The sequence below is a fragment of the Lepidochelys olivacea genome (assembly GCF_965140295.1).
Source record: "Lepidochelys olivacea isolate rLepOli2 genome assembly, chromosome: 7".
NCBI lineage: Eukaryota > Metazoa > Chordata > Testudines > Cheloniidae > Lepidochelys > Lepidochelys olivacea.
Window position 1 is genome coordinate 52,081,240 of NC_140417.1, and position 26,766 is coordinate 52,108,005.

General features: G+C 44.8%; 1 protein-coding gene across 3 annotated transcripts in view; it reads left to right on the forward strand.

Annotated features, from left to right (window-relative positions):
• Positions 1-477: 477 nt before the first annotated feature.
• USP4 (ubiquitin specific peptidase 4) overlaps positions 478-26,766 on the forward strand; it is a 110,579-nt gene continuing 84,290 nt past the window's right edge. For 2 of the 3 annotated variants that reach the window (XM_084634332.1, XM_084634333.1), the window contains exons 1-3: positions 11,510-11,637; positions 14,713-14,840; positions 20,735-20,865. In XM_084634332.1, coding sequence (XP_084490458.1) covers positions 11,537-11,637; positions 14,713-14,840; positions 20,735-20,865 — 360 coding nt within the window. In that variant the 5' untranslated portion in view covers positions 11,510-11,536. Of the gene's footprint in view, positions 627-11,509; positions 11,638-14,712; positions 14,841-20,734; positions 20,866-26,766 lie in introns of those variants that run through there. The other variant, XM_084634334.1, reaches the window with a different exon arrangement.

Consider the following 26,766-nt stretch of genomic DNA (forward strand, 5'->3'; position numbering starts at 1 on the left):
ATAAAGAATGTAACAATTTTAAATGAGAATGAACAGAAGTGACTTCTCACCATGTAGTGGAGCATTATAAAACTATAAACAAAATGGTTTTATAGAGTTTGTATGTATAATAATACAAAAAAGCTCCCTCAATTTTTCACAGTTCCCCCAAAATGTCTAGGACAGTGACTCTCAATCTTTCCAGACTACTGTACCCTTTTCAGGAGTCTGATTTGTCTTGCGTACCTCCATGTTTCACCTCACTTAAAAATTACTTGCTTACAAAATCAGACATAAAAAGCCAAAAGTGTCACAGCACACTATCACTGAATAATTGCTTACTTTCTCCTTTTTATCATATAATTATAAAATAATTCAATTGAAATATAAATATTATACTTATATTTCAGTGTATAGTATATAGAGCAGTATAAACACGTCATTCTACGAAGTTTTAGTTTGTACTGACTTTGCTCGTGATTTTTATGCAGCCTGTTGTAAAACCAGGCAAATATCTAGATGAACTGACTCCCTGGAAGACCTCTGCATACCCCTCCAATGGTCTAAGAGACGGAAATCGTCTGTAGATGGACAACTCCCACCCCGGATGCATATAAGGAATTGTGCTGCCAGCATCAGCAATACTGGTGAGTATTAGAGAAGCTTGCTGGAATAATAGCTGTATTTCTGATGAGTTGAGTATATCTGTCTTAGAATTGTAATGTTCTTGCTCAGTTTGCTGAACTCAAGACAAGGCAAAGTGAAGTTTGTTTTGACAATCACAGAATCATAGAAGATTAGGGTTAGAAAAGACCTCAGGAGGTCATCTAGTCCAACCCCCTGCTCAAAGCAGGACCAACACCAACTAAACCATCCCAGCCAGGGCTTTGTCAAACCGTGCCTTAAAAACCTCTAAGGAGGGAGATTCCACCACCTCTGAAGGTAACCCACCCTCCTAGTGAAATAGTGTTTCCTAATATCCAACCTAGACCTCCCCCACTGCAACTTGAGACCATTGCTCCTTGTTCTGTCATTTGCCACCACTGAGAAAAGCCAAGCTCCATCCTCTTTGGAAGCCCCCTTCAGGCTGCTATCAAATCCCCCCTCACTCTTCTGCAGACTAAACAAGCCCAGTTCCCTCAGCCTCTCCTCATAAGTCATGTGCCACAGCCCCCTAATCATTTTCATTGCCCTCTGCTGGACTCTCTCCAGTTTGTCCACATCCCTTCTGTAGTGGGGGGATCAAAACCGGACATAATAATCACTTCCCTCAATCTGCTGGCAATGCTCCTACTAATGCAGCCCAATATGGCGTTAGCCTTCCTGGCAACAACGGCACACTTCTGACTCATATCCAGTTTCTCATCCACTGTAATCCCCAGGTCCTTTTCTGCAGAACTGCTGCTTAGCCAATGAGAATGGCTTTCACAGTTTCAGCCTTGTATCTGGATTTTTCTGCTGTGCACAGGTCATTCATGACAGAAAATGTTCTTGAGTGAAGCATCAGTTCTGCCATTTTTTTAAATATTTGCATATCATACTGAGGGTTCTCTAAAATGCTTGATTACTTCATCCCATCTGCCACATAGAATCACAGAATTATAGAATATCAGGCTTGGAAGGGACCTCAGGAGGTCAGCTAGTCCAACCCCCTGCTCAAAGCAGGACCAATCCCCAATTAAATCATCCCAGCCAGGGCTTTGTCAAGCCTGACCTTAAAAACTTCTAAGGAAGGAGATTCTACCACCTCTCTAGGTAACGCATTCCAGTGTTTTGCCACCCTCCTAGTGAAAAAGTTTTTCCTAATATCCAACCTAAACCTCCCCCACTGCAACATACTGTGAAAACTGTAGTTGTCATTCCATTCTCACAGTTTTCCTGTCATAAATTTATTGAACAGAGTTACTTCATCAAACAGTACATCCTAGTTATTGTCACATTCGGGCATTTCTTCTGCAGTAACTTGACTGCTGTTTCAATCTTGGATCTTAAAGAAACTTTATTTAAAAGCAGAAACTTCAAATCTCTCAAGTCATCTGTATGCTTTCCCCAGGCATATATTTATTTTATGGCTGTATCAAAGAAAGATCTCGACACATTAAGATAGCACTGATGTGTCAGAACCCCACTTCTTCTAGGTCTCTAAGTAGTTTTCTCAGTAAAACAGGCACAAAGTCTTCTTCATACCTTGTAACCAGCTTCTTTTCGAGATTGTTTAAGATATCCTCCCACTTTACTGCATTTTGATCATCTCCCTCAAGCATTTGGATTGTCAGGAAAAGTGTCATTTTTGCATAGTGTGACAGGGTCTACAGTGTGATGGCTACAGGAGAGTGGTTTTGTTTTGTTTTTTCAAAATCTGAGGGTTTTTTTATTAACACAGATACATTTACTTGTCTTCTGGTTTGTTGAAGCAGTATGTCAGGCAGCACTTGCCACAGTAATGTTTGTCAAAGTGACTGGCCATGAAGACTCCAGCCCCACATTCCTCAGAGGGGCACTCTCGGCGCAGGCAACTGATTTTTTTGAAGCAGACATAAAAGTCCCAGATTAAGCCCTGGTCTACACTAGGACTTTAGGTCGAATTTAGCAGCGTTAAATCGATGTAAACCTGCACCCGTCCACACAATGAAGCCCTTTATTTCGACTTAAAGGGCTCTTAAAATCGATTTCCTTACTCCACCCCTGACAAGTGGATTAGCGCTTAAATCGACGTTGCCGGCTCGAATTTGGGGTACTGTGGACACAATTCGATGGTATTGGCCTCCGGGAGCTATCCCAGAGTGCTCCATTATGACCGCTCTGGACAGCACTCTCAACTCAGATGCACTGGCCAGGTAGACAGGAAAAGAACCGCGAACTTTTGAATCTCATTTCCTGTTTGGCCAGCGTGGCAAGCTGCAGGTGACCATGCAGAGCTCATCGGCACAGGTGACCATGATGGAGTCCCAGAATCGCAAAAGAGCTCCAGCATGGACCGAACGGGAGGTACGGGATCTGATCGCTGTTTGGGGAGAGGAATCCGTGCTATCAGAACTCCGTTCCAGTTTTCGAAATGCCAAAACCTTTGTGAAAATCTCCCAGGGCATGAAGGACAGAGGCCATAACAGGGACCCGAAGCAGTGCCACGGAAACTGAAGGAGCTGAGGCAAGCCTACCAGAAAACCAGAGAGGCAAACAGCCGCTCTGGGTCAGAGCCCCAAACATGCCGCTTCTATGATGAGCTGCATGCCATTTTAGGGGGTTCAGCCACCACTACCCCAGCCGTGTTGTTTGACTCCTTCAATGGAGATGGAGGCAATACGGAAGCAGGTTTTGGGGACGAAGAAGATGATGATGAGGAGGAGGTTGTAGATAGCTCACAGCAAGCAAGCGGAGAAACCGGTTTTCCCGACAGCCAGGAACTGTTTCTCACCCTAGACCTGGAGCCAGTACCCCCCGAACCCACCCAAGGCTGCCTCCTGGACCCAGCAGGCGGAGAAGGGACCTCTGGTGAGTGTACCTTTTAAAATACTATACATGGTTTAAAAGCAAGCATGTGAAAGGATTACTTTGCCCTGGCATTTGCGGTTCTCCTAGATGTAGTCCTAAAGCCTTTGCAAAAGGTTTCTGGGGAGGGCAGCCTTATTGCATCCTTCATGGTAGGACACTTTATCACTCCAGGCCAGTAACACGTACTCGGGAATCATTGTAGAACAAAGCATTGCAGTGTATGTTTGCTGGCATTCAAACAACATCCGTTCTTTATCTCTCTGTGTTATCCTCAGGAGAGTGAGATATAATTCATGGTCACCTGGTTGAAATAGAGTGCTTTTCTTCAGGGGACACTCAGAGGAGCCCATTCCTGCTGGGCTGTTTGCCTGTGGCTAAACAGATTTCTGTTCCCCGCTGTTAGCCACAGGGAGGGGGGAAGGTTGAGGGGGTAGTCACGCGGTGGGAGGAGGCAAAATGCGACCTTGTAACGAAAGCACATGTGCTATGTATGTAATGTTAACAGCAAGGTTTACCCTGAAAGAGCGTAGCCACTGTTTTATAAAATGTGTCTTTTTAATTACCGCTGTCCCTTTTTTTTTCTCCACCAGCTGCATGTGTTTCAATGATCACAGGATCTTCTCCTTCCCAGAGGCTAGTGAAGCTTAGAAAGAAAAAAAAACGCACTCGCGATGAAATGTTCTCCGAGCTCATGCTGTCCTCCCACACTGACAGAGCACAGACGAATGCGTGGAGGCAAATAATGTCAGAGTGCAGGAAAGCACAAAATTACCGGGAGGAGAGGTGGCGGGCTGAAGAGAGTAAGTGGCGGGCTGAAGACAGGGCTGAAGCTCAAATGTGGCGGCAGCGTGATGAGAGGAGGCAGGATTCAATGCTGAGGCTGCTGCAGGACCAAACCAGTATGCTCCAGTGTATGGTTGAGCTGCAGCAAAGGCAGCTGGAGCACAGACTGCCACTGCAGCCCCTCTGTAACCAACCACCCTCCTCCCCAAGTTCCATAGCCTCCACACCCAGACGCCCAAGAACGCGGTGGGGGGGCCTCCGGCCAACCAGCCACTCCACCACAGAGGATTGCCCCAAAAAAAGAAGGCTGTCATTCAATAAATTTTAAAGTTGTAAACTTTTAAAGTGCTGTGCTTAAAGTGCTGTGTGGCATTTTCCTTCCCTCCTCCACCACCCCTCCTGGGCTACCTTGGTAGTCATCCCCCTATTTGTGTGATGAATGAATAAAGAATGCATGAATGTGAAGCAACAATGACTTTATTGCCTCTGCAAGCGGTGATTGAAGGGAAGAGGGGCGGGTGGTTAGCTTACAGGGAAGTAGAGTGAACCAAGGGGCAGGGGGTTTCATCAAGGAGAAACAAACAGAACTTTCACACCGTAGCCTGGCCAGTCATGAAACTGGTTTTCAAAGCTTCTCTGATGTGTACCACGCCCTCCTGTGCTCTTCTAACCGCCCTGGTGTCTGGCTGCGCGTAACCAGCAGCCAGGCGATTTGCCTCAACCTCCCACCCCGCCATAAACGTCTCCCCCTTACTCTCACAGATATAGTGGAGCACACAGCAAGCAGTAATAACAGTGGGAATATTGGTTTCGCTGAGGTCTAAGCGAGTCAGTAAACTGCGCCAGCACGCCTTTAAACGTCCAAATGCACATTCTACCACCATTCTGCACTTGCTCAGCCTGTAGTTGAACAGCTCCTGACTACTGTCCAGGCTGCCTGTGTACGGCTTCATGAGCCATGGCATTAAGGGGTAGGCTGGGTCCCCAAGGATACATATAGGCATTTCAACATCCCCAACAGTTATTTTCTGGTCTGGGAATAAAGTCCCTTCCTGCAGCTTTTGAAACAGACCAGAGTTCCTGAAGATGCGAGCATCATGCACCTTTCCCGGCCATCCCACGTTGATGTTGGTGAAACGTCCCTTGTGATCCACCAGAGCTTGCAGCACTATCGAAAAGTACCCCTTGCGGTTTATGTACTCGGCGGCTTGGTGCTCCGGTGCCAAGATAGGGATATGGGTTCCGTCTATAGCCCCACTACAGTTAGGGAATCCCGTTGCAGCAAAGCCATCCACTATGACCTGCACATTTCCCAGGGTCACTACCCTTGATATCAGCAGATCTTTGATTGCGTGGGCTACTTGCATCACAGCAGCCCCCACAATAGATTTGCCCACTCCAAATTGATTCCCAACTGACCGGTAGCTGTCTGGCGTTGCAAGCTTCCACAGGGCTATCGCCACTCGCTTCTCAACTGTGAGGGCTGCTCTCATCTTGGTATTCATGCGCCTCAGGGCAGGGGAAAGCAAGTCACAAAGTTCCATGGAAGTGCCCTTACGCATGCGAAAGTTTCGCAGCCACTGGGAATCGTCCCAGACCTGCAACACTATGCGGTCCCACCAGTCTGTGCTTGTTTCCCGAGCCCAGAATCGGCGTTCCACAGCATGAACCTGCCCCATTAGCACCATGATGCGTGCATTGGCAGGGCCCATGCTTTCAGAGAAATCTGTGTCCATGTCCTGATCACTCACGTGACCGCGCTGACGTCGCCTCCTCGCCCGGTATCGCTTTGCCAGGTTCCGGTGCTGCATATACTGCTGGATAATGCGTGTGGTGTTTAATGTGCTCCTAATTGCCAAAGTGAGCTGAGCGGCCTCCATGCTTGCCTTGGTATGGCGTCCGCACAGAAAAAAGGCGCGGAACGATTGTCTGCCGTTGCTCTGATGGAGGGAGGGGCGACTGACGACACGGCTTACCGGGTTGGCTTCAGGGAGCTAAAATCAACAAAGGGGGTGTCTGTACATCAAGGAGTATTTCAGGCAGGACTTCACGGAGGGTTCCAATAAGAAATGGTGCACCTAAGTTATCGTTCTTATTGGAACAAGGAGGTTAGCCTGGCCTCTGATTGATACATGGCTAGATTTACCTCGCTGCATCTTCTCTGTGAGTGACTGCAGTGTGACCTAGAGGAATGAGTCCCCTAGACAGGGGAGGAGGCAAATGAGTACAAAACAAATCTGGTCTATTTCTTGTTTTGACCCACTCCATCTATCTTTTACATCTTTGGCTGGCAGCAGACAGTGCAGAAGGACTGCATGCCATCCACATCTCATGGCTGCTCGGCAGAAGATGGTACAGTACGACTGCTAGCCATCCTCATCTCTTGCCTGCCTGGCAGAAGATGGTACAATACGACTACTAGCAATCCTCATCTCTTGCCTGCCTGGCAGAAGATGGTACAGTACGACTGCTAGCGTTCCGTATCGCCTGCCCGCTCACCATAAGACGGTTCAATCGGACTGACTGCAGGACTAAAGAGAATGACCTGGTCAAGTCACTCCAAATTTAGTCCCTGCGCCCATGTCTGCCCAGGCGCTCCCAGCCGACGTGGCCAGGAGCACCTCGGACACGACGAGGACGACTACCAGTCGTATTGCACCGTCTGCTGCCAGAAGGCAATGGGTTGCTGCTGCTGTGCAGCAAAGCCATACCGCGTCTGCCAGCACCCAGGAGACATAGGGTGACGGTTACCTGAGCGGGCTCCATGCTTGCCGTGGTATGGCGTCTACACAGGTAACTCAGGAAAAAAGGCGCGAAATGATTGTCTGCCCTTGCTTTCACAGAGGGAGGGAGGGAACGGGGGCCTGACGATACGTACCCAGAACCACCCGCGACAATGTTTTAGCCCCATCAGGCATTGGGATCTCAACCCAGAATTCCAATGGGCAGCGGAGACTGCGGGAACTGTGGGATAGCTACCCACAGTGCAACGCTCCGGAAGTCGACTCTAGCCTCGGTACTGTGGAAGCGCTCCGCCGAGTTAATGCACTTAATGCACTTAGAGCATTTTCTGTGGGGACACACACACTCGAATATATAAAACCGATTTCTAAAAAACTGACTTCTATAAATTCGACCTTATTCCGTAGTGTAGACATACCCTAAAAGCAGGTCCATTTTTCCTGGGTAAGGTAACAGGGGCAGTTCCAGAACAAGAAGGAACTTGCTGGAGCAAATTCAGGCAGGCAGGCTAATTCGGACACCTGAAGCCAATTAAGAAGTTGCTAGAATCAGTTAGGACAGGCTGGCTAATCAGGGCACCTGAGTTTAAAAAGGACCTCCCTTCAGTTTGTGGTGTGTGTGCATAAGGAGCTGGGAGTGGGAGGACGTGCTGCTGGAGGACTGAGGCGTTACAAGGATTATCAGACACCAGGAGGAAGATCCTGTGGAGAGGATAAAGAAGGTGTTGGGAGGAGGCCATGGGGAAGTAGCTCAGGGAGTTGTAGCTGTTGTGCAGCTGTTCCAGGAGGCACTCTAGAGAGCTGCAGTCCACAGGGCCCTGGGCTGGCACCTGGAGTATTGGGTGGGCCTGGGTTCCCCCCAAACCTCCCAACTTCTGATCAGACACAGGAGGAGTTGACCTGCACTGTGGCTTCCACCAGAGGGGAAGGTCTCTGGGCTGTTCCCCAACTCACATGGTGGATCAGCAGAGACTGCGGGGATTGTTCTTCTTCCTTTTTCCCATGTTGGCTAGTGATGAGGTTAGCTGAGTGAACAGCAGGTTTGAGCCACTAGCAAAAGTGGCCAAACTGAGGGCTGCTGTGAATCTCTGAGGCAAGCGAATCCGCCAATAAGCGCAGGACCCACCAAGGCAGAGGAGGAACTTTGTCACAGTAGATAAAAGCAAGCCAGAGTTTGGTACATGGGTGTTCAAATATTTTGTGAGGAACTACTGGGCACTTTTTCCTCTGACAAGAAAAACAACTTTAATGACTCAAAGTTGAAGGATCCTCTCTAAAGCAGGTAACATCAACAGCCATTTGACACTACTGCCTCCCACTATATTCTGATATACTTGTCCCATGTACTCGCAAAAACTTTTCAGTCTTTCTATGTGAAAAGCAAATATATGAAAATATCCAAAAATCTTAATTACAACTGAGTGCAGTAGATGTTGAGAGCATTCTATCCCTTGCAGTTCAGGCACAGTTGTGCATGACATGAGCAGGGCATCAAAGGCCTATGCTCATCTTACTTTGGCATGAAAACGTTCTTTTCCATGTCTGTAGAGGCTGCTGAAGTTTGTGTTTGTATTATCTACTGAGAATGGCACAACCTTATTATTTCAGCTGCAATGAGTTCTGAGGTCTCGCCTTTTAAGTTTGACAAAATCCACAAATTTAGTGTGCTCACACACACTGCCTTCATAAGCCTTGAAATAGCAAACCAAGCCAGGAACCAATTTCACAGGTCTGTGATTTGATGCATCAACACACAGGAACAAATATTCAACATCTTTCAGATAGTTAATTAATTATCATTTGCCCATGGAGCAAAAACATTTGCAGCTATCACTTCACGCTGTGTCTGTGCACATGAGAACTTTGGTTTGCTGATTTTTTTTTATTTAAATTGGAAGTCCAGGCCATTGACAGGAAACTGTGATGATAGTTTTTTGGGGGTGTGTGTAAAATGTTTCACTGACTCAAGACTCCTTTAGCAGCTCCATACATCACACCAGCTAGGGTAGACTGCCTTGTGTAGGCACTGGGTTGCACAAACTCCAGCCCTGGGAGAAAGATGCTGAGCGGGACAGCCCTGTGGCAGGGGCTACAACCCGCCTGTTTTGCAAACACTGCAGGTGGCTCGCTGCCCTGGGGGAAACCGTTACCTCCTCTGCCCCTCCCCATGCGGGGTTTCCCCTCTGCCCCCTCAGGCAGTGCCTCAAACCTGGCTCCTACCCTCTCTCCCTGATTTTACCCCTCAGTCCCTCTCCTGCCCCTGCCTACATCTGTCTGCCATTCCCCCCTGCACAGACTGTGCCCATCCCCCCTGCTTGCCCCTTTAGCCCCTGGCAGCAGAGGGAGCAGCCTATTGTGGATGCCTATGAGCCAAGATAGCAGGACCCATGATACCTTCACAAGCAGGCCAGTGTGCCATACCATATTGTACGCCGCTGTTAGATTGATGAAAACAGTGCCTGTTTTCAAGTTTATCTGGAAGCCATTTTCAACAAATGTGGTCAGCACGAGTACTTGTTCACATGTGCTATGGCCTTAGCGAAAACCAGATTGGTCAGGGCTCAAAATTCTCTCCACATCGGGTAATATGTGCTGTAGGACCAAGTGCTCCAGTGTCTTGAAGCACATCGACAATAATGATATGGGACGATAGCTTGATGCTTGACTTGGGTCCTTTCCAGGCTTTAGGAGGCCAATGACTTTTGCAGTGCACCATATCTTTGGTAGCCTATCTTCACTGATGACCCTGGTGAAGAATTTCACAAGCCAAAGCCAAGCATGGGGGCCAAGGTTTTTCTGGAATTCTGGAGATATGTTGTCATAGCCGATAGCTGTTCCACACTTGATGCTACCCAGTGTCTGTTCCAGCTCTGTTACAGTGAATGGTTCTGGGCAGCTTCTGATCTGGTGTAGACGTTTAAACACATGCCATTCGTTCCTCGTTGTCTTCGCACCTGTTTCTCCAAAGGTGCTCTGGCCACTTTAAGTAGGTGTCCGGCTACTTGATTGGGTGTCACTGAGGGTTGGCAGACTGCAGGTGACTGCTGCGCTGCTCCAAGGCGTCAGAGCAGATGCCAACACTTGCGGCTGGAGCGGGTAAAGCCCATCCTCTCGGTTGTCTCCTGCCATCCATATGGCAGAGAAGACGCATGCTTGGAGAAGACAGAGCAATGGGTTACGCCAGGGCTCTGTGCTTTCTCCAGCCTTTACATCAGTGACCTGCCAACAACAGAATCATGCAAGTTCATTTACGCAGACGACATATGTTGTGGTACCCAGGCCCAGACGTTTCACGAGCTTGATGCCACCTTGAACCGGGACATGATAAAGTTAGCTGACTACTGTAAGACTTGGCCTCCAGCCAAGTGTTATAAAAACGGTCTCCAGTTTGTTCCATCTTCATTATGCCAGCGCAACCCAAGAATTGAATGTTTATCTGAATGGTCAGAAGGTGAAGCATGAAGTAGAACTGGTCTATCTAGGTGTGACCTTAGACCGCATACTGAGTTATCATACCCATCTGAAGAAGACAGCAGCTAAAATTAAGACGCACAACAATCTTCTTACCAAACTGGCAGGTTAGTCATGGAGTGCTCGTGCTCCAATTTTGCGGACATCAGCTCTCGCCACCTCGTATTCAGTGGCAGAGTACTGGAATTGATTGTCACACACCAAACTGGTGGATACGCAGTTACATGCCATCATGCGTACCACCTCTGGCACCCTGTGTCTGACTCCAATCCGATGGCTTCCAGTTCTGAGCAATAATGCTCCTCATATCAGACGAGAGGTTGACATTGGCAGGTTACTGGAGAAAGCACAGACCGACTCAAGCTTGCTGCTGCACAATGACCTTTTTAAACTACCAGCTGCACGTTTTCCATCACGTTACCCATTATGGTCTCATCCGCCATGCCAAGATGTTAGGGCAGAAACACTCTGGTGAGAGGAATGGATATCTGTTTTATAATCCCCAACCAGTTCCTCGTTGCCGACCCCACAATCTGCCCGCCTGGTTTTGACCTGCCCCATCACCTGTGGTCCCTGTTGAACAGGTTCCGGACCAGGCAAGGTCTTTGTGCAGCCAACCAGTATCGCTGAGGCCTTCGTGACAGCCCTTTGTGCAGCTGCGGTGCAACACAGAGGATGCCACACATTGTCAATGAATGCCTGCTGACTAGGTTCAGCCGTGGCCTAGAAGAACTGCTTCACGCCACTGAAGATGCCATCGCTTGACTAGACGACTATGCACAAGCTAAATAAATATCACAGGGAGCAGATTTAATGCCCACCGAGGCTAGCGGTCTCAGCAGACGTTACTGCGTATGTTTAGTGCCAGCCAAGCCGCAAGCTCCGTCAGGCAGCCGGGCCCGCAGGGTTCCTGGCAGGGCGTGGAACCCTCCTCCCGCACTGGGCTGCAAGGGGCGCGTGGGGCCCCAGCGGCAGGCGGGGGCAGGGAGGAAGGCAGTGCGCCTGCGCACGTTGGCCTGTGCGGCCAGGCCGGATATCCGCTGCAGGGCCAGGGCGCCGGGTGCACGGACATGGCGGCGGACTTAGATGGTGGCCCGAGACCGGACGTCGGGGCCCAGCGGGCAGAGCTGGGGCCGCTGCTGGGGATAGCTCTGAGGCCGGGCGAGTCCTGGTGAGAGGAGGGCTGCCCCCGGCGGTGACGGATGGGGCCGGGGAGCGGAGCTGGGGGGAAGGGAGCTAGGTGTGCTTGAGAGCGGGGAGCGGAGCCGGGTCGGGTCGGGTCGTGGGGTGGGGGTGGGGAGCGGAGCTGGAGGCGCTTTCAGGCCTCTTGCCCTGGTGTCTGGGTCTCCGTTCCCTGCTGTAACAGTGGAGCCGGTGGCTCAGTAAGGCGAGTCTCGGCTCCTGGGAGGCATCACGTGCGTGTGGGCCCTTGCTCTGCCTGCTGAAAGTGGCTGAGTCACCAGTGGCGGAGCAACAGAAACATGGGTCCTAGTGCAGGTTTCTAATGTGGGTCCCCTCGTTAAACGTGTAACACTTAAATCTGCTTATTCAACTTTTCAGGACTTCATAACACTCAGAGTTTGTTTATCCTTAAAATGCTACCGCTGCACACCTGCCCTGCTGCAGTGCTTCAGTGTAGATGCAATCCCCTGCTTTTGGGTGGGATTCTTTGTGCAGAGGGCCATTGCTCACTACTGGCTCTAGCTGTGATTCTGTGGTTCTGTCAGCCCAGTTCTTAGTGATTTAACTGGGAGCCTCTCTGCTGCTGCCTGTTTGTGCTGTCTTTTCATGGTAATACTGTCTCCACACCAGTCTAAGACCAGCTTCCCTTAGATCAACATATCAGTGATTTCAGCTCAATTAATTACTGAGCAGAAACAAGCACTCTAAATTGAGTCTGATCAGCTCTGTCTTTAAACACTGGAGGGGATGGTCAAATGGTAAATGTCTTGTTAAACAGAGTCCATACCACCAAGTAGGAACATTTGTCTGCACTCCCTCTGCCTTTTAACTTGGGTATGGAATCATTATCCCCTGCTTAGCAAGTTGACTTGATATTAGGATGACTCCCTCAATTAGGGCATGGTATGTATAGCTATGCTGCCCTTTGCTCATATCATAATATTTCATTACTTTTGCATTCAATAGTAAAGTGAATCTTAACCCAAAACAGAAATGCCAAAGGGACCAAAGCAGGTCTGTCTGCCGGTTACCTAGGCAGAGTAGGTGTGTTTGTGCCAATATGGCCTGCTCCTTGGTCTCAGTCCTGCCCCCCCGTTCACCACTAGATTTCAGGGGTGAGTTCAGATGCTGCTTACAGATACTTGCTCCATTGTGGGGAGTGATGTCACTGGTAGGTTAAACAAAAACAAAAATCCCAAAAACATTTAAAATAAAATCACACCGTTAGAAAAACTTGAAATATAAACCTGGTATGTAAATCATTGTGGAAACTTTGTTCTACTGAGCGAGGAAAAAAAGGAAAAATGAGAAACTCATAGGAGATACAACATGTAAATGCAAAAAGAAAAGGAGTACTTGTGGCACCTTAGAGACTAACCAATTTATTTGAGCATGAGCTTTCGTGAGCTACTGCTCACTTCATCGGATACATCGGATGCTGTAGCTCACGAAAGCTCATGCTCAAATAAATTGGTTAGTCTCTAAGGTGCCACAAGTACTCCTTTTCTTTTTGTGAATACAGACTAACACGGCTGTTACTCTGAAACATGTAAATGCCAATTATTTCCCTTCCAAAAGGGAATATGTAGTCTAAATGAGAAATTTCTGTTGCTATCCTTCCATATGGGAAGTTCAAATGTGTCTTTAATACTTTGCTGTCTTTGTTTTTATCTCTCTGCCAGTTTTTACATCTTCAGTTTTTAAAAAAGAATTTATCTACTTTGTTTCCATAGCAATACATTTTCATCTTATTTATTTACTATATATAGTACTGAAAGCATGGGAAGTACTTTTCAGACAAATATGAGATCTGATCTGAAAAGCTTGTCCCATGCCCCTTGCTTTTACATTTGAGGCCCGGTATTGATATTAGTGGGAGTTTGGAGTGATCCAGAGCACTGAAGATGAAACTACAGTTGCTTGCCAGGCTTGTAGCACTCAAAGCCTGTGGTGGTGTCCAACAATAAAAATCAGTAGTTTCTCGTTAATCTACCTATCCAGTTTATGTCAAGTTTATACAGATATTAATGAAGAGAAGGAACCATAACTAACACTACATGAATTAAAGATGATCTGTTTACAAGGTACTATATGAAATAGCACCTTTTATCGGTGATTCTCAAAGTGATTATAATAGGAGGGAGGTATTACTATCAAAATTTTACAAACTGAGAAACTGAGGCAAAAAGCGGTTGAGACCTGAATATTCAAAAGTGTCTACTCATCAAGAGTGCCTTGATTTTTGGGTGGCCTACTTACTGGGGCTGGGCATCAGAAACTCCTGCTGAAGTCAGTTGGAGTTGTGAGTCTTCAGCACTTCCAAAAACCTGGCAATAGGTGACCCAAGATGACCAACAAAAAACGGAGGCCCTCCCAGGTTAGTGGACATTTTGGACATGTTTGCGTCAATGGTTTTCCCAAGATTGCACAGTGAGTCAAGGCTGGGAACAGGGCTCTGTTGACCCAACTACTTAGCTAGTCGTCTAGTTTGATCACAAGGTCATACTGCTGCTCATTTATTAAAATACTCAAGTGTGTATTCATTTTTATTTTTACTATACTATCCTCCCCCCTCCAGCCCTCTGTTCACAGAGCTCCTGCCTCCCAACCTGTCCTTTTCCTTCCCTGCTAGCAAGCCCTTGGACTTAGGGTGATGCGTCTGTTGTGTCTTGGATCTAGCCAGTCCCTGCCACTGAGAGGGCTCTGAGACAATCTGCTCTTGTGATTTCAGTAGCCAGTGGTAGGTAAGGGTTGGGTACAAGGCAGAGTGGGACCTGGCTGGCATGCAGCACTACACAGAGCAGGACAAGAGGCCTGGCCAGCATTAGGGTCTGTTCTGCATTGTTGATAGGCCTCCCATCCATGAACATAATCTGCTACCCTATGCAGTGGGGTTGCCTTAGCCAAGAGTGGCCTCTGCTCCTAGGGCTTTCTTAGCTGCAAGGTTTCCTATGCACTTGCACCATCTATTCCTCCTCCAGCGAGAGTGACGTTGTAGTATGTGCTTTGGCTGGTACAAGCTGAAAGCTGCTCCTGACATCTTGCTGTTCAAACTGTGTTTCAGGTATTTGATTGACAGTCGGTGGTTCAAACAGTGGAAGAAGTATGTGGGTTTTGACAGCTGGGACATGTACAACGTGGGTGAGCCTAACCTGTTTCCTGGACCCATCGATAACTCTGGACTCTTTGCAGGTAAAGTGCATGCAGTTATGGTGCACTGAATAGCTGGGCAGCTATTTGTGTCTAGCGGAGAAGGAGAATCCAGGTGCTCTTAGCAGTTTTTGAAAGTGTGTCCTTTAGCTCTTATACCATCTGACTGAAAAAGTCTGCAATTTAGCTTCTCTTCTCATTCACTGCCTTCACAAAAACAAAGCCCACTAACCTTTCTGAGGGGCACAGTGAATAGTCCAGAGGGAGCATGAAATAATGGAATATCAATAATGGGTTTGCCCAGACTGGGCTCTGATTGTGATGTGCCGGAACAGCATTTCAGGTTGAGCACAGATGAGTGAAGTTAAGGCTGAATAATTTCTGTTTTCTGAGAAGGCTGGAAACTTTTATAATCTTCTTCTACCTTTTCTCCACACCCTATCTTGCAGTTACTTCCTTCCCTCCCACACACTGACATGAAATTCTGTCAATGTCTGGAGACAGTCAATTTTACTGTAAATAGAAACTGAAATAGAAAACTTTCAGAAATTGCACCTGGAAGCAGAAATGTATGTCCAATTTGAGTTTTGAAAGTTGGATCAGTCTGAATGATCTCCTAGCCTGATACAGAACTCTGATAACTCTAGGAAACTTTCTTTTCAGACTTAATGTTCTGAAAAATGAACAAAATATTATGCTGTAAAGTTCTCTTTGTGTTCCCAAGTACCAGATCTAGGCTAGTGTGTCTGGTGCAGGGGATAAGGGGCTTTTGAATTCTGGCTGATCTTCTGTCAGGTGATATAATGCACTCTTTATGCTCTTGCTCCTGTGATGCTACTTTGAGTGCTTGACACCATAGTATGTAACATAGAATGTGCAGTCTACTTTGGAGCCACTGTTAGTGCCGCTTTGTCAATTGACTGGCATGGAGATTGCTGTGGCAGGCACCCTACCAGGTCATTAGCAAGATATATCTGGACTCCCTGGCCCTAGAAAAGAGACTCTTGGTTTTCCTGTGCATCAAACATTTATGGAACAGCAATGAGGCTGTCTTTTCCACTGAGGGACTGCGAGTTTGGAATTCTCTCCCCCTTAAAGTCGATCCTTCTGGGTGAAGCTCAATTCTAAACTTCTGAGAGAGTTAGTTTGTGATGGTTTTATGTGCTGAGTTTGATCTGACTCACAAACCAGTTCTCCTGGATCTGTGTTTGGAACGTAGTTAACTTCTTGCAGTGCCTTGATAAGTGTTTGGGAAAATGAACATACAAAAAATTAATTAGAAAATACGGTCAATGGCTGAGTGGAAACCAGTGGTAACACTGCTTCTTTTCTGCAATGCCTGCTTGGTTGTCTATAGATGCAGCTGATGATTGTCTATAGATGTAGTGTGTGAATAATTTTTGTGGTGGTGCAAATTGTATAATTTTTCTGTCCTACTGTTACATAAACTTTTTTGCCATAAAAACTTGGTTAATGTTTCGGCAGCACACAGGTACTGCCTTCTTCTTCCAAAACATGGGTCCTCAAAATGCAAAACCCAAGTGTTGTAAGGGAGGGGGAGAACCAGGAAATGCTCAGTTTAGGTCTCCCTGCAGTTTAGTGTTCCTTTGGAACATCATAGTACTTTATTACTCTTCCCTCAGTCTTCTAGCACAATGTGATCTCATCCAAACCACAACAAGTATTTGACAAATAAGTGGTATTATACAAGGAGGACTTGTGGCACCTTAGAGACTAACCAATTTATTAGAGCATAAGCTTTCGTGAGCTACAGCTCACTTCCTCAGATGCATATCGTGGAAACTGCAGCAGGCTTTATATATACACAGAGAATATGAAACAATACCTATTCCCACCCCACTGTCCTGCTGGTAATAGCTTATCTAAAGTGATTTCCAGCACAAATCCAGGTTTTCTCACCCTCCACCCCCCCACACAAATTCACTCTCCTGCTGGTGATAGCCCATCCAAAGTGACAACTCTTTACACAATGTGCATGACAATCAAGCTGGGCTATTTCCTGCATAAATCCAGGTTCTCACATCCCCCCACCCCCATACACACAGAAACTCACTCTCCTGCTGGTAATAGCTCATCCAAACTGACCACTCTTCAAGTTAAAATCCAAGTTAAACCAGAACATCTGGGGGGGGGGGGTAGGAAAAAACAAGAGGAAACAGGCTACCTTGCATAATGACTTAGCCACTCCAAGTCTCTATTTAAGCCTAAATTAATAGTATCCAATTTGCAAATGAATTCCAATTCAGCAGTTTCTCGCTGGAGTCTGGATTTGAAGTTTTTTTGTTTTAAGATAGCGACCTTCATGTCTGTGATCGCGTGACCAGAGAGATTGAAGTGTTCTCCGACTGGTTTATGAATGTTACAATTCTTGACATCTGATTTGTGTCCATTTATTCTTTTACGTAGAGACTGTCCAGTTTGACCAATGTACATGGCAGAGGGGCATTGCTGGCACATGATGGCATATATCACATTGGTGGATGTGCAGGTGAACGAGCCTCTGATAGTGTGGCTGATGTTATTAGGCCCTGTGATGGTGTCCCCTGAATAGATATGTGGGCACAGTTGGCAACGGGCTTTGCTACAAAGCCCGTTGCCAACTGTGCCCACATATCTATTCAGGGGACACCATCACAGGGCCTAATAACATCAGCCACACTATCAGAGGCTCGTTCACCTGCACATCCACCAATGTGATATATGCCATCATGTGCCAGCAATGCCCCTCTGCCATGTACATTGGTCAAACTGGACAGTCTCTACGTAAAAGAATAAATGGACACAAATCAGATGTCAAGAATTGTAACATTCATAAACCAGTCGGAGAACACTTCAATCTCTCTGGTCACGCGATCACAGACATGAAGGTCGCTATCTTAAAACAAAAAAACTTCAAATCCAGACTCCAGCGAGAAACTGCTGAATTGGAATTCATTTGCAAATTGGATACTATTAATTTAGGCTTAAATAGAGACTTGGAGTGGCTAAGTCATTATGCAAGGTAGCCTGTTTCCTCTTGTTTTTTCCTACCCCCCCCCCCCAGATGTTCTGGTTTAACTTGGATTTTAACTTGAAGAGTGGTCAGTTTGGATGAGCTATTACCAGCAGGAGAGTGAGTTTCTGTGTGTATGGGGGTGGGGGGATGTGAGAACCTGGATTTATGCAGGAAATAGCCCAGCTTGATTGTCATGCACATTGTGTAAAGAGTTGTCACTTTGGATGGGCTATCACCAGCAGGAGAGTGAATTTGTGTGGGGGGGTGGAGGGTGAGAAAACCTGGATTTGTGCTGGAAATCACTTTAGATAAGCTATTACCAGCAGGACAGTGGGGTGGGAATAGGTATTGTTTCATATTCTCTGTGTATATATAAAGCCTGCTGCAGTTTCCACGATATGCATCTGAGGAAGTGAGCTGTAGCTCACGAAAGCTTATGCTCTAATAAATTGGTTAGTCTCTAAGGTGCCACAAGTCCTCCTTTTCTTTTTGCGAATACAGACTAACACGGCTGATACTCTGAAACCTGGTATTATACAGAGCATGTTAAAGGTTTGTTGGGACATGTGAATAGGAATCCTGAATTGGAGGGCTCCCCAAAAAAGTCGTTCTTGTTAAGGCTGGGAAAGGTACTGTAATGTTTCCAGTTCCTCTTGGCATCCCTGTAGGGAAAGATCTGATTGTGCATGTGGGTTTTAGAGCATGTTGAAAATTCAGCTTTAAACAGCAATGTCACAACCTTAATTATGGTCCAACTAGCAGCTGCTCCATAATAAATCTGCAAATAACCATTTTCCAACTCCTCAGCTTTTCTACTTGCCAATTTCTTGGAATCATAGAAATATAGGTCTGTAAGAGACTTCCACAGGTCAGGACCCTGTCCTGAGGCCAGCCCAAGTAAACCTAGATCATCCCTGTTAGCTGTTTGTCCAACCTGTGCTTAAAAGCCTCCAATGATGGGGATCTCACAAACTTCCTTGGACATCTATTTCAGAACTTAACTAACACCTAAATCTCACTTGCTGTAGATTCAGCCCATTACTTTGTCCTACCTTCAGTGGACATGGAGAACAATTGATCACCATCCTCTTTATAACAGCCCTTCACATATTTGAAGATTATGAGGTCCCTAATCTCTCTCTCTCCCCTCCCCCCCAGACTAAACATACCCCCCTTTTTTTTTAAACCTTTCATCATAGGTCAGGTTTTCTTTTATCATTTTTGTTGCTCTCCTCTGGATTCTCTCTAATTTATGCCCATCTTTCTTAAAGTGTGTGCTCAGAATTGGACACAGTGCTCTAGCTGAGGCTCACTAGTGCCAGATAGAGTAGGACAGTTATCTCCTGTGTCTTACATACAACTCTCCTGTTAATATACCCCAGAATATTAGCCTTTTTCACAGCTGTATCACATTGTCTCATATTCAATTTATGATCCACTACATCAGCCAGTTCTTTTCAGCACCTTTTTGGCTACCATCTAGCCAGTTATAACCCATTTTTTAATTATGCATTTGATTTTTCCTTTCTAAGTGTAGTACTTCACACTTTATAGAATGTCATCTTGTTGATTTTAGTCCAATTCTTTAATTTGTCAAGGTCTTGAATTCTAATCCTGGCCTCCAAAGTGCTGCCAACCCCTCCCAGTTTGGTACCATCCACAAAATTTATAAGCACAATCACCACTCCATTATTCATGTCATCAGTGAAAACACTGGATAGTACCGGATGCAGGACTGATCGCTGCAGGACTCCACTAGATACACCCTCCTAGTTTGGCAGCAAACCATTGATAACTACTCTTTTTTGAATATGGTCTTTCATACTGTTATGAATCCACCTTATAGTAATTTCATCTAGACCACATTTCCCTAGTTTGCTTATGATATTGTCATTTGGGACTGTGTCAGAAGCCTTACTAAAATCAAGATATATCGTGCATGTCCTGTGCTGTAAGAGGACTTACCCTGTGTGTCTTGGGAGCCTCATAGCAACCCCTTTTCCATGCTATGTGGAGCTCCCAAGAATCTTACGTCCCATCCCAAATTCTACCAAGATAGTGCTTCAGCCCTTCTTATTGTTTGGTTTTCTTGGCTTCCACTTTCTCAGCTGGCCACATAATACAAAGGCTCCCATCCTGTCATGGCTATTAAGCTTCACAAGAGAACTATCCTCTGTAGCAGAGATGAATAATATAGGCTAGTTCTGTGTTCATTCTGCATTGCATTTTTGGAATTATTTTAATAACAATGAAAGTTAACTATGTCATGTTATGGTTGATAAAGCCATAGAAATATCATTTTCTTCAGAATTTGGTTCAGCACTGTCACAGACTGGCAGGGGGAGATTGTTCAGCATTTAGATCTCATGTGGCACTTAAGGTCTCTGAGGTGGCTCTTGTGGCAATTAAGATTGTCTGGGATCCTGTTGCCTCTGTTTTTGTAATGACATTTCCCAGGGCTTGCATAACTTATTTTCTTCCTTTAATTGACAGCCAGATCCTAAGACACAATGCCAAGCTGGGACAGTTTGATTTAATCAGAGCAATTTAAATCACCCAGTGGAAAGCCTCCATTTAAATAATGGATTTTAATTAACTTTTTCATTTATACTTCAGTTATTTTCTGAGTCTGCCAGAGTAAGGAGGACTCTTGGGAGAGGACCATGTCTTGTTCAGCAGTAAACATAATGCTGACATTTAATGAATTAATACAGAATTTGTCCCGAGATTCTACCTTTCATAGCTTCCAGTATGAAACTTCACCATGTTAGCCAACATCCAAAGGGTTAAGAACATTTTGATTTGCATGTCTTGAAGATCTTACATTTTATAGAATGTCTGGAACACCTTCAAACATGAAGAACTTCTAGTTTGTCCCACTTCTCAAATCTCACTTTTTTTTTTCTCTCTTCCTTTTTAGACCTGGAAATACAGACCTTAAAAGAACACCTCATTGATGAGCTGGATTATGTGTTGGTTCCCACTGAAGCCTGGAATAAGCTAGTGAACTGGTATGGCTGTGTAGAGGGGCAGCAACCTATAGTAAGAAAAGTAAGTGTGCATGAATCTGAGACTCTTGTTTCATAATCTGCTGGGCAGTTTAGCCACCTTCATTATCTGAAACACCATCTAAATTTGTCAGATTTGTGGTGCTAGTGTGAGTTAAATGAGGCACAAGAAGTTATTCTCCAGAAGTAGCTGGTTTAACTGTAACCCAAAATGTGGACGTATGTGGGCCTGCCCACTGGTTTGGCAGGTAGTGATCCCACTGTCACAAGTGGGATGATAAGTTGGAAAGATGGGTATTATAAGTTCCTCAAGTAGTGGCTTCTGTTGTGGGGAGTGAAGAGGTTCATCCTGTATGACGTTCTTTACCTTAGTGATTGGTAGGAGAATATTATATTTGGCTCCATGTGACAATGAATGCATTGTTTGCCCACATTGTACAGAGCTAAAAATGGGGGTTGGGAGTAGTGGTGGTGTTAAATTTCCTTCATAACAGAAGAGTGTGAACGTTTTATTTGGTCACTTACTTAGAACTGGTCACTCAGAATATCAGGGTTGGAAGGGACCTCAGGAGGTCATCTAGTCCAACCCCCTGCTCAAAGCAGGACCAATCCCCAATTTTTGCCCCAGATCCCTAAATGGCCCCCTCAAGGATTGAACTCACAACCCTGGGTTTAGCAGGCCAATTCTCAAACCACTAAGCTATCCGTCCCAGGACTTTGGGCTACCCTAAATCCCAGCCTGTTGCTTCTGAGTTGAGGATCTTCTTGGGCAGAAGGAGATACCAGACAAAGATGCTTTGCCATTAAAATAGGAGATTCAGGGACTTGCCACAAGGTTTGATGAAATTCTACCCCCTATATTATTCTGTTTTTATTTAAACATGAGGAAGGGCATAAATGCCATACAGGCTTATTTGCTGCTTTAGTGAAAGTTCTAAAAGATTGTCGACTTTTGAACTTTCCTGAATGAACATTGTGCACAGGTAACTAGTACAAGAAAATATTTCAGAGCACAGTGCCTTGTGAAGAAAATGGCTCTGTTGAGCTTCACTTAGAAAAAAAAAGCTTGAGTTATGGGAGTCACTGATTTTAATAAGTAACATTGATGTTTTTAAAAAAAAAAAAATCAACCTCCAATACCTTAAACCTAGAGGCTACAACAAAGGTTGCATTGAAAACAAAGAATGGTTTTAGAATCAACACTCTCAAGTGTCAGGTTTTTTTTTAAAAACACTGAAGTAAAAATTTTGCACCAATATTCAGTGTATATATTCAAAAGCCAGGAAAGGGTGGATGAGAAAGCAAGGTTCCTTTATTTAAAGGTCCTCCGTATTGATGAGTGGCACTTACACCTTTGTAGGGCAACCTAGAAATTTTGCATACTGGGAAATTCACAGGTGCTTCAGAGAGCATCAAAGTTCCCACCTCCTTAAACTACTCAGGATTCTCTCCTTTCTTTGAACGCTGGTGGATTCCATACTTAGTTTCTTTATTTCTACTTGCAGTGTAAAAGTGAGAGGTTTGTGGTTTCTTGTAATGGAAAAATTATTTCAGCATCATAATTATTGGACGGGGGAAATTTTTATATAGTATGCATTTCTCCCAACTGCAAGACTCTTATGGTCCAAATTTAGCAAGAATAAATTTTTATAGGTCCTAGCTTGCAGTTAGATCAAGTTCTTGTTGACCACTTATATTACCCTGGTAATGAAAGAGGATCTTGACAAAATAGAAACTACTGAAATATGGTGGAATGACAAATGAATGGGCTGTTGTAATACCCAATTACACAGGAAAAAAATATTAGTTAATAGAGGTGAGGAATAGCGCTATACCAGAAAGATTCACCTAATTAATGAAAATTCCTGAATGGAGAAAACTACACAGTACACTTGTTTGAATTTAAATTGCAGGTCATAAAAACAAATATTCTAGTAGGGTTATACTGCAAGCCTCCAGATCAGGGAAGGGTTATTGAGGGCACTGTTATGAAGAACTCAGAGGCAAATGAGTAAGTTGTATAATAAGATTTCAGGAACATCACTTTGTGTCAGTTGGAAGCCTTAATGGCAGCATGAAGTGATGGGAGTGGCTACAGGCATGGTTGAGAGCTCTTTTTGTTCAGAATAGCACTAGCTTGAATAATTGCTGGGATTTGAGGTCTGTTACTGTCCAGTTTTAATTTCTCAGCCATTTTGGCTTTATAAATTACATCTGTGCACACCAAGGCTTGTATCTATGCCATGCCAACTGTTCTAGATTTTTGTGATTTCAGAGGTAACACAACCAGTTTCCACCCTTACTGTACAGCTAGTTTGTGTGCAACAGTTTCATTAGTTGTGTGAAAGTAGACTGCACAGGTGATGGATCACTTGGCCTAACTGCCCACCTATGCATTTGCACAGATCAACAAAGATCTCTCAGCATAACCAACCAAGGTGCCCCCCCCCCCCCGATCAACACGACCAGCGTGCACAATCTCAAACATTGCTCTGAAGCCTAGAATATCTGAGTCAGAGTTAAGTGATGGAAAGAGCTACACATGTGGTTGAGATCTCTTTTTTTGTTTAGAATATCACCAGGTTCAGTCATCACTCAGATTCGTGGTCAGTTATTGTCCAATTTTTACGTTCTCATTTATTTTTGGCTCTTTTACACATGTGACTTTATGAATTACGTGCGTGTGACAGCATGGGCTTTCAGCTACTAGTAAAACTAAATATGTGGCTTCAACTGTTTGCATATAAACTGGTCAGATGTCATCTGGAACTCATTTCCACAAGATACCACTGAGACTTAAGAGCTTATTTGGACTCAAGGATTAGACATTTGTGGATAATACAGTATAGCATAAAAAACAGGCTATAAATCATGCTTCAGGTTATATATGTAGCTGATTAGCTGTTACGAAGAAATCTTCCCTTCATGCAGCTTAGTTTCCATAATTTTCCAAAATAGGTTTTCTTGCACCATCCTTTGAGGGATCCAGTATTTGGCTGTGGTCATAGATGGGCATAGTGACTAAATGAACGATTGATCTGATCTGGACATAATGGACTAGATGATGGTCTGGTCATTCTTACGATATTTGTAATCAGGCTTTGGGGCTTCCTGTTAAAAGTTAGTGTTAGACTAGTGAAGAGGTTTTATATGTCAACATCCTCCATTGTATTTCACACTTGGAAAATATGCACATCAGCACAGTTTAAGGCTATACTTTATTCTCACTAAAGTGATGTATGTTGTCTTTAGGTTTTGATCCAACAGCACAAGCCAAGTTTCTTTCTACCAAAATCTTACTGAAAATGAGTTTGGAGTTTACTACATAACTGCTTCTATCTGGTATCTTTAAACTGTTACATTACGGAGACTAGCTTTATTTGGTGTCTACTGTAATAAGAATCCATGACTTGAACTAAAACTTTTTTAAAAAGTTCCGTCTCTGAGCACGACCTCTTTTTCCTTCTGCTTAATTAAAAACATCAGAACTATAGAAGTCAGAGACTAGAACAGTAAATAGATCTTTCCTATTTCCCATACAGTCAAAAAAGCAACTGAACACTTGTGGCAAGTGCCTTTTTATTCTTAAGAAAGCAAAACAAAAAATCTTTCTAGTATGTTTGACCGGTTCATTATTTTCATAAGGATTTTTAATTTGCGTTCTTGCTTTATTAATAAAATGTTACAGAAAAGTCTTTTCAGGTGTCTTCACTTGTTTGTTTTTTCTCTTTAAAACAAGTAACTTATGGATTTAATATCACATTTCTTGGCTTCTGTGAGGTTGAATGGAGACTACCAAGATTGCTTAAAGTCTATTAGTTCTAGCCGCTTTCTTAATTTGGGAGAAGCTCAGTTAGTTTAATGCCACACAGGCTTTTTAATCTTAGCATGTTGCAAGTACAGTGTCGTGCCCTAAGCAGACAAGCTGTTTCATTTTGCAGTGTTATGTATAGTTCTATATACATAGAACCCTAAGTAAACAAAAACCCTACATATACGCTACAAAGTATCAATAAATGCCAGTGTTAATGTTGCTCATGCAGCCTTGTACGCACATCCTACTTCCTTCAATGCAAAATTTTTGAAAGGGAGAATTCTTCTCTGGGTATTTACCTGTGCACAACGTCAATAAGCTGAGAGACTTTTCTTCTACCGGTCAGCTCAGCGTCCAGCTTTGACTTTCTTTGCTAGCCTAACCAAGATCCATTAGCCACAGCATTTTTACTGTCCTTCCACAGTGGTCCCAACAGCACTCAAACATATGACACAGTTCTTCTCTACCATCTTTTAAAGGATTGCACTCTGTCTGTGGCAGAAAAATTGCTCTTGCTGCTACATATACAATCTCTTTAAAACTTGATGGAACTTTCCAGAGTGTTTCAGGACCGCCCATCCCTATTGTACTATGACGATGCCCCTCTCACTCTGTAGCAAGAGAGGCAGTTATCATTTAGATACCTTAACAAATCGAAGGAAATCAGGAGCCTAGGATAGACATCCACTCCCACCATCTCCCCCTCCCTTCTCCTTCCCACCAGCTTTACCTTCTCTGATTGCCCTACTTACCCCACCCCTCTGACCCACATAGTATATATCACTGCCGACCATTACTTCATCATCTCTTGCTCTCTGGCTCCTGGTCCTCACCAAGACCAGGATCTCATCTGACACTGCTACTGCATCCACTCTGTCATATGATGGCTTCTCTCACCCTGAGTCATCTTCTGAAGTCTGTTGGCAGGTTTGTTGGGCTTCTTCTCTCTCAATCCTGCCATTTCCAGCCCCTCTTTCCCTCTTTCTTTGAGCTTTGAGTCTGATTACCAAGCAGTGGCTCACCCCCAGCCTCTGCTTGTAGCCTTCTTGTTCTCTTGCTGTGGAGTCTCTGGAAGTCTTGTGACTGTGCTGACCTTGTCTGCTATAGCTGCACTCTTTCTGCTGTGTGTTTATCCACAGATCTACTTTACCTCCCTTATTGAATCCTACATTGCCACTTCATCACCCCTTCCACACTTCTTGCCTGTGTCTCTCAAAGAAAATATCTGTAAGACTTGGCTTGACCTCCTCCTAGCCCAATGGGTTCCAAATTTCAGCTGGGACCTCTGGGTGCTACTCAAATATGAATAGTCACAACTAAGATTTATAAGCTGCCCTGTGTACTGGTGAAGCTAACATTGACTCCACACACTGCTATTTTCCACCTCTGTAGCTCTGCTCCTTAATCGGAAGTAACATGGCACGTGGTACATAGCTGCACAGTTAAGTCCCTGTGCACTATACCTTTTTATGAGTGTGGATGATAGCTGAATGGAAAGAGTTACTGCACATGTGCAGTTTCACATCTGGAAATTTTGAACCCTTCATTTTGAAACCAATTTTTGTTAAGTTTACCAAATCAAACAGGATTACTTATGTTCCAGTACATACTTGACATTTCAGCCACTTCTGTGCCATCGTTGATTGATTTTTTTTTTTTGTTTGAGTGGGGGCGGGAATGTAGTCATGAATTCATACTGTGTTGGAAAATGGTTTGTTTCTTCCTTCTTGTAACTCAGAATATTGGGTGGTATTTTGTTCCAATGTTCTGGGGGTGGGAAATTGCCTTTGGGCAGAGACCAGGCACAAAAGGTAAATGCTTTTGGAATTCTCTGCATGAAACCTAGGAGTTGCAATAGAAATTGTTTTTTGCAACCTTAACTAGTTGGTGCTGCTACTCAGCTGCTATAATTAAGTTTCAGAACTTTCCCATGGGAGAAAAAAGTAGTAGTCTGTGTGTTACAGATGGGAAAATGATGATAGAGAAGTTGAATGTGTTGATCTAGGTCACACAACAAGTCAGGGGCAGAGCTGGGATTAAACTCATGAATTCCCAGCTCCCAGTTTTGGAGTCAGACCACTCCTTCCCCCACTCAATTTAAAACTGTAAATCACTGTTTAGGCAGCCAGT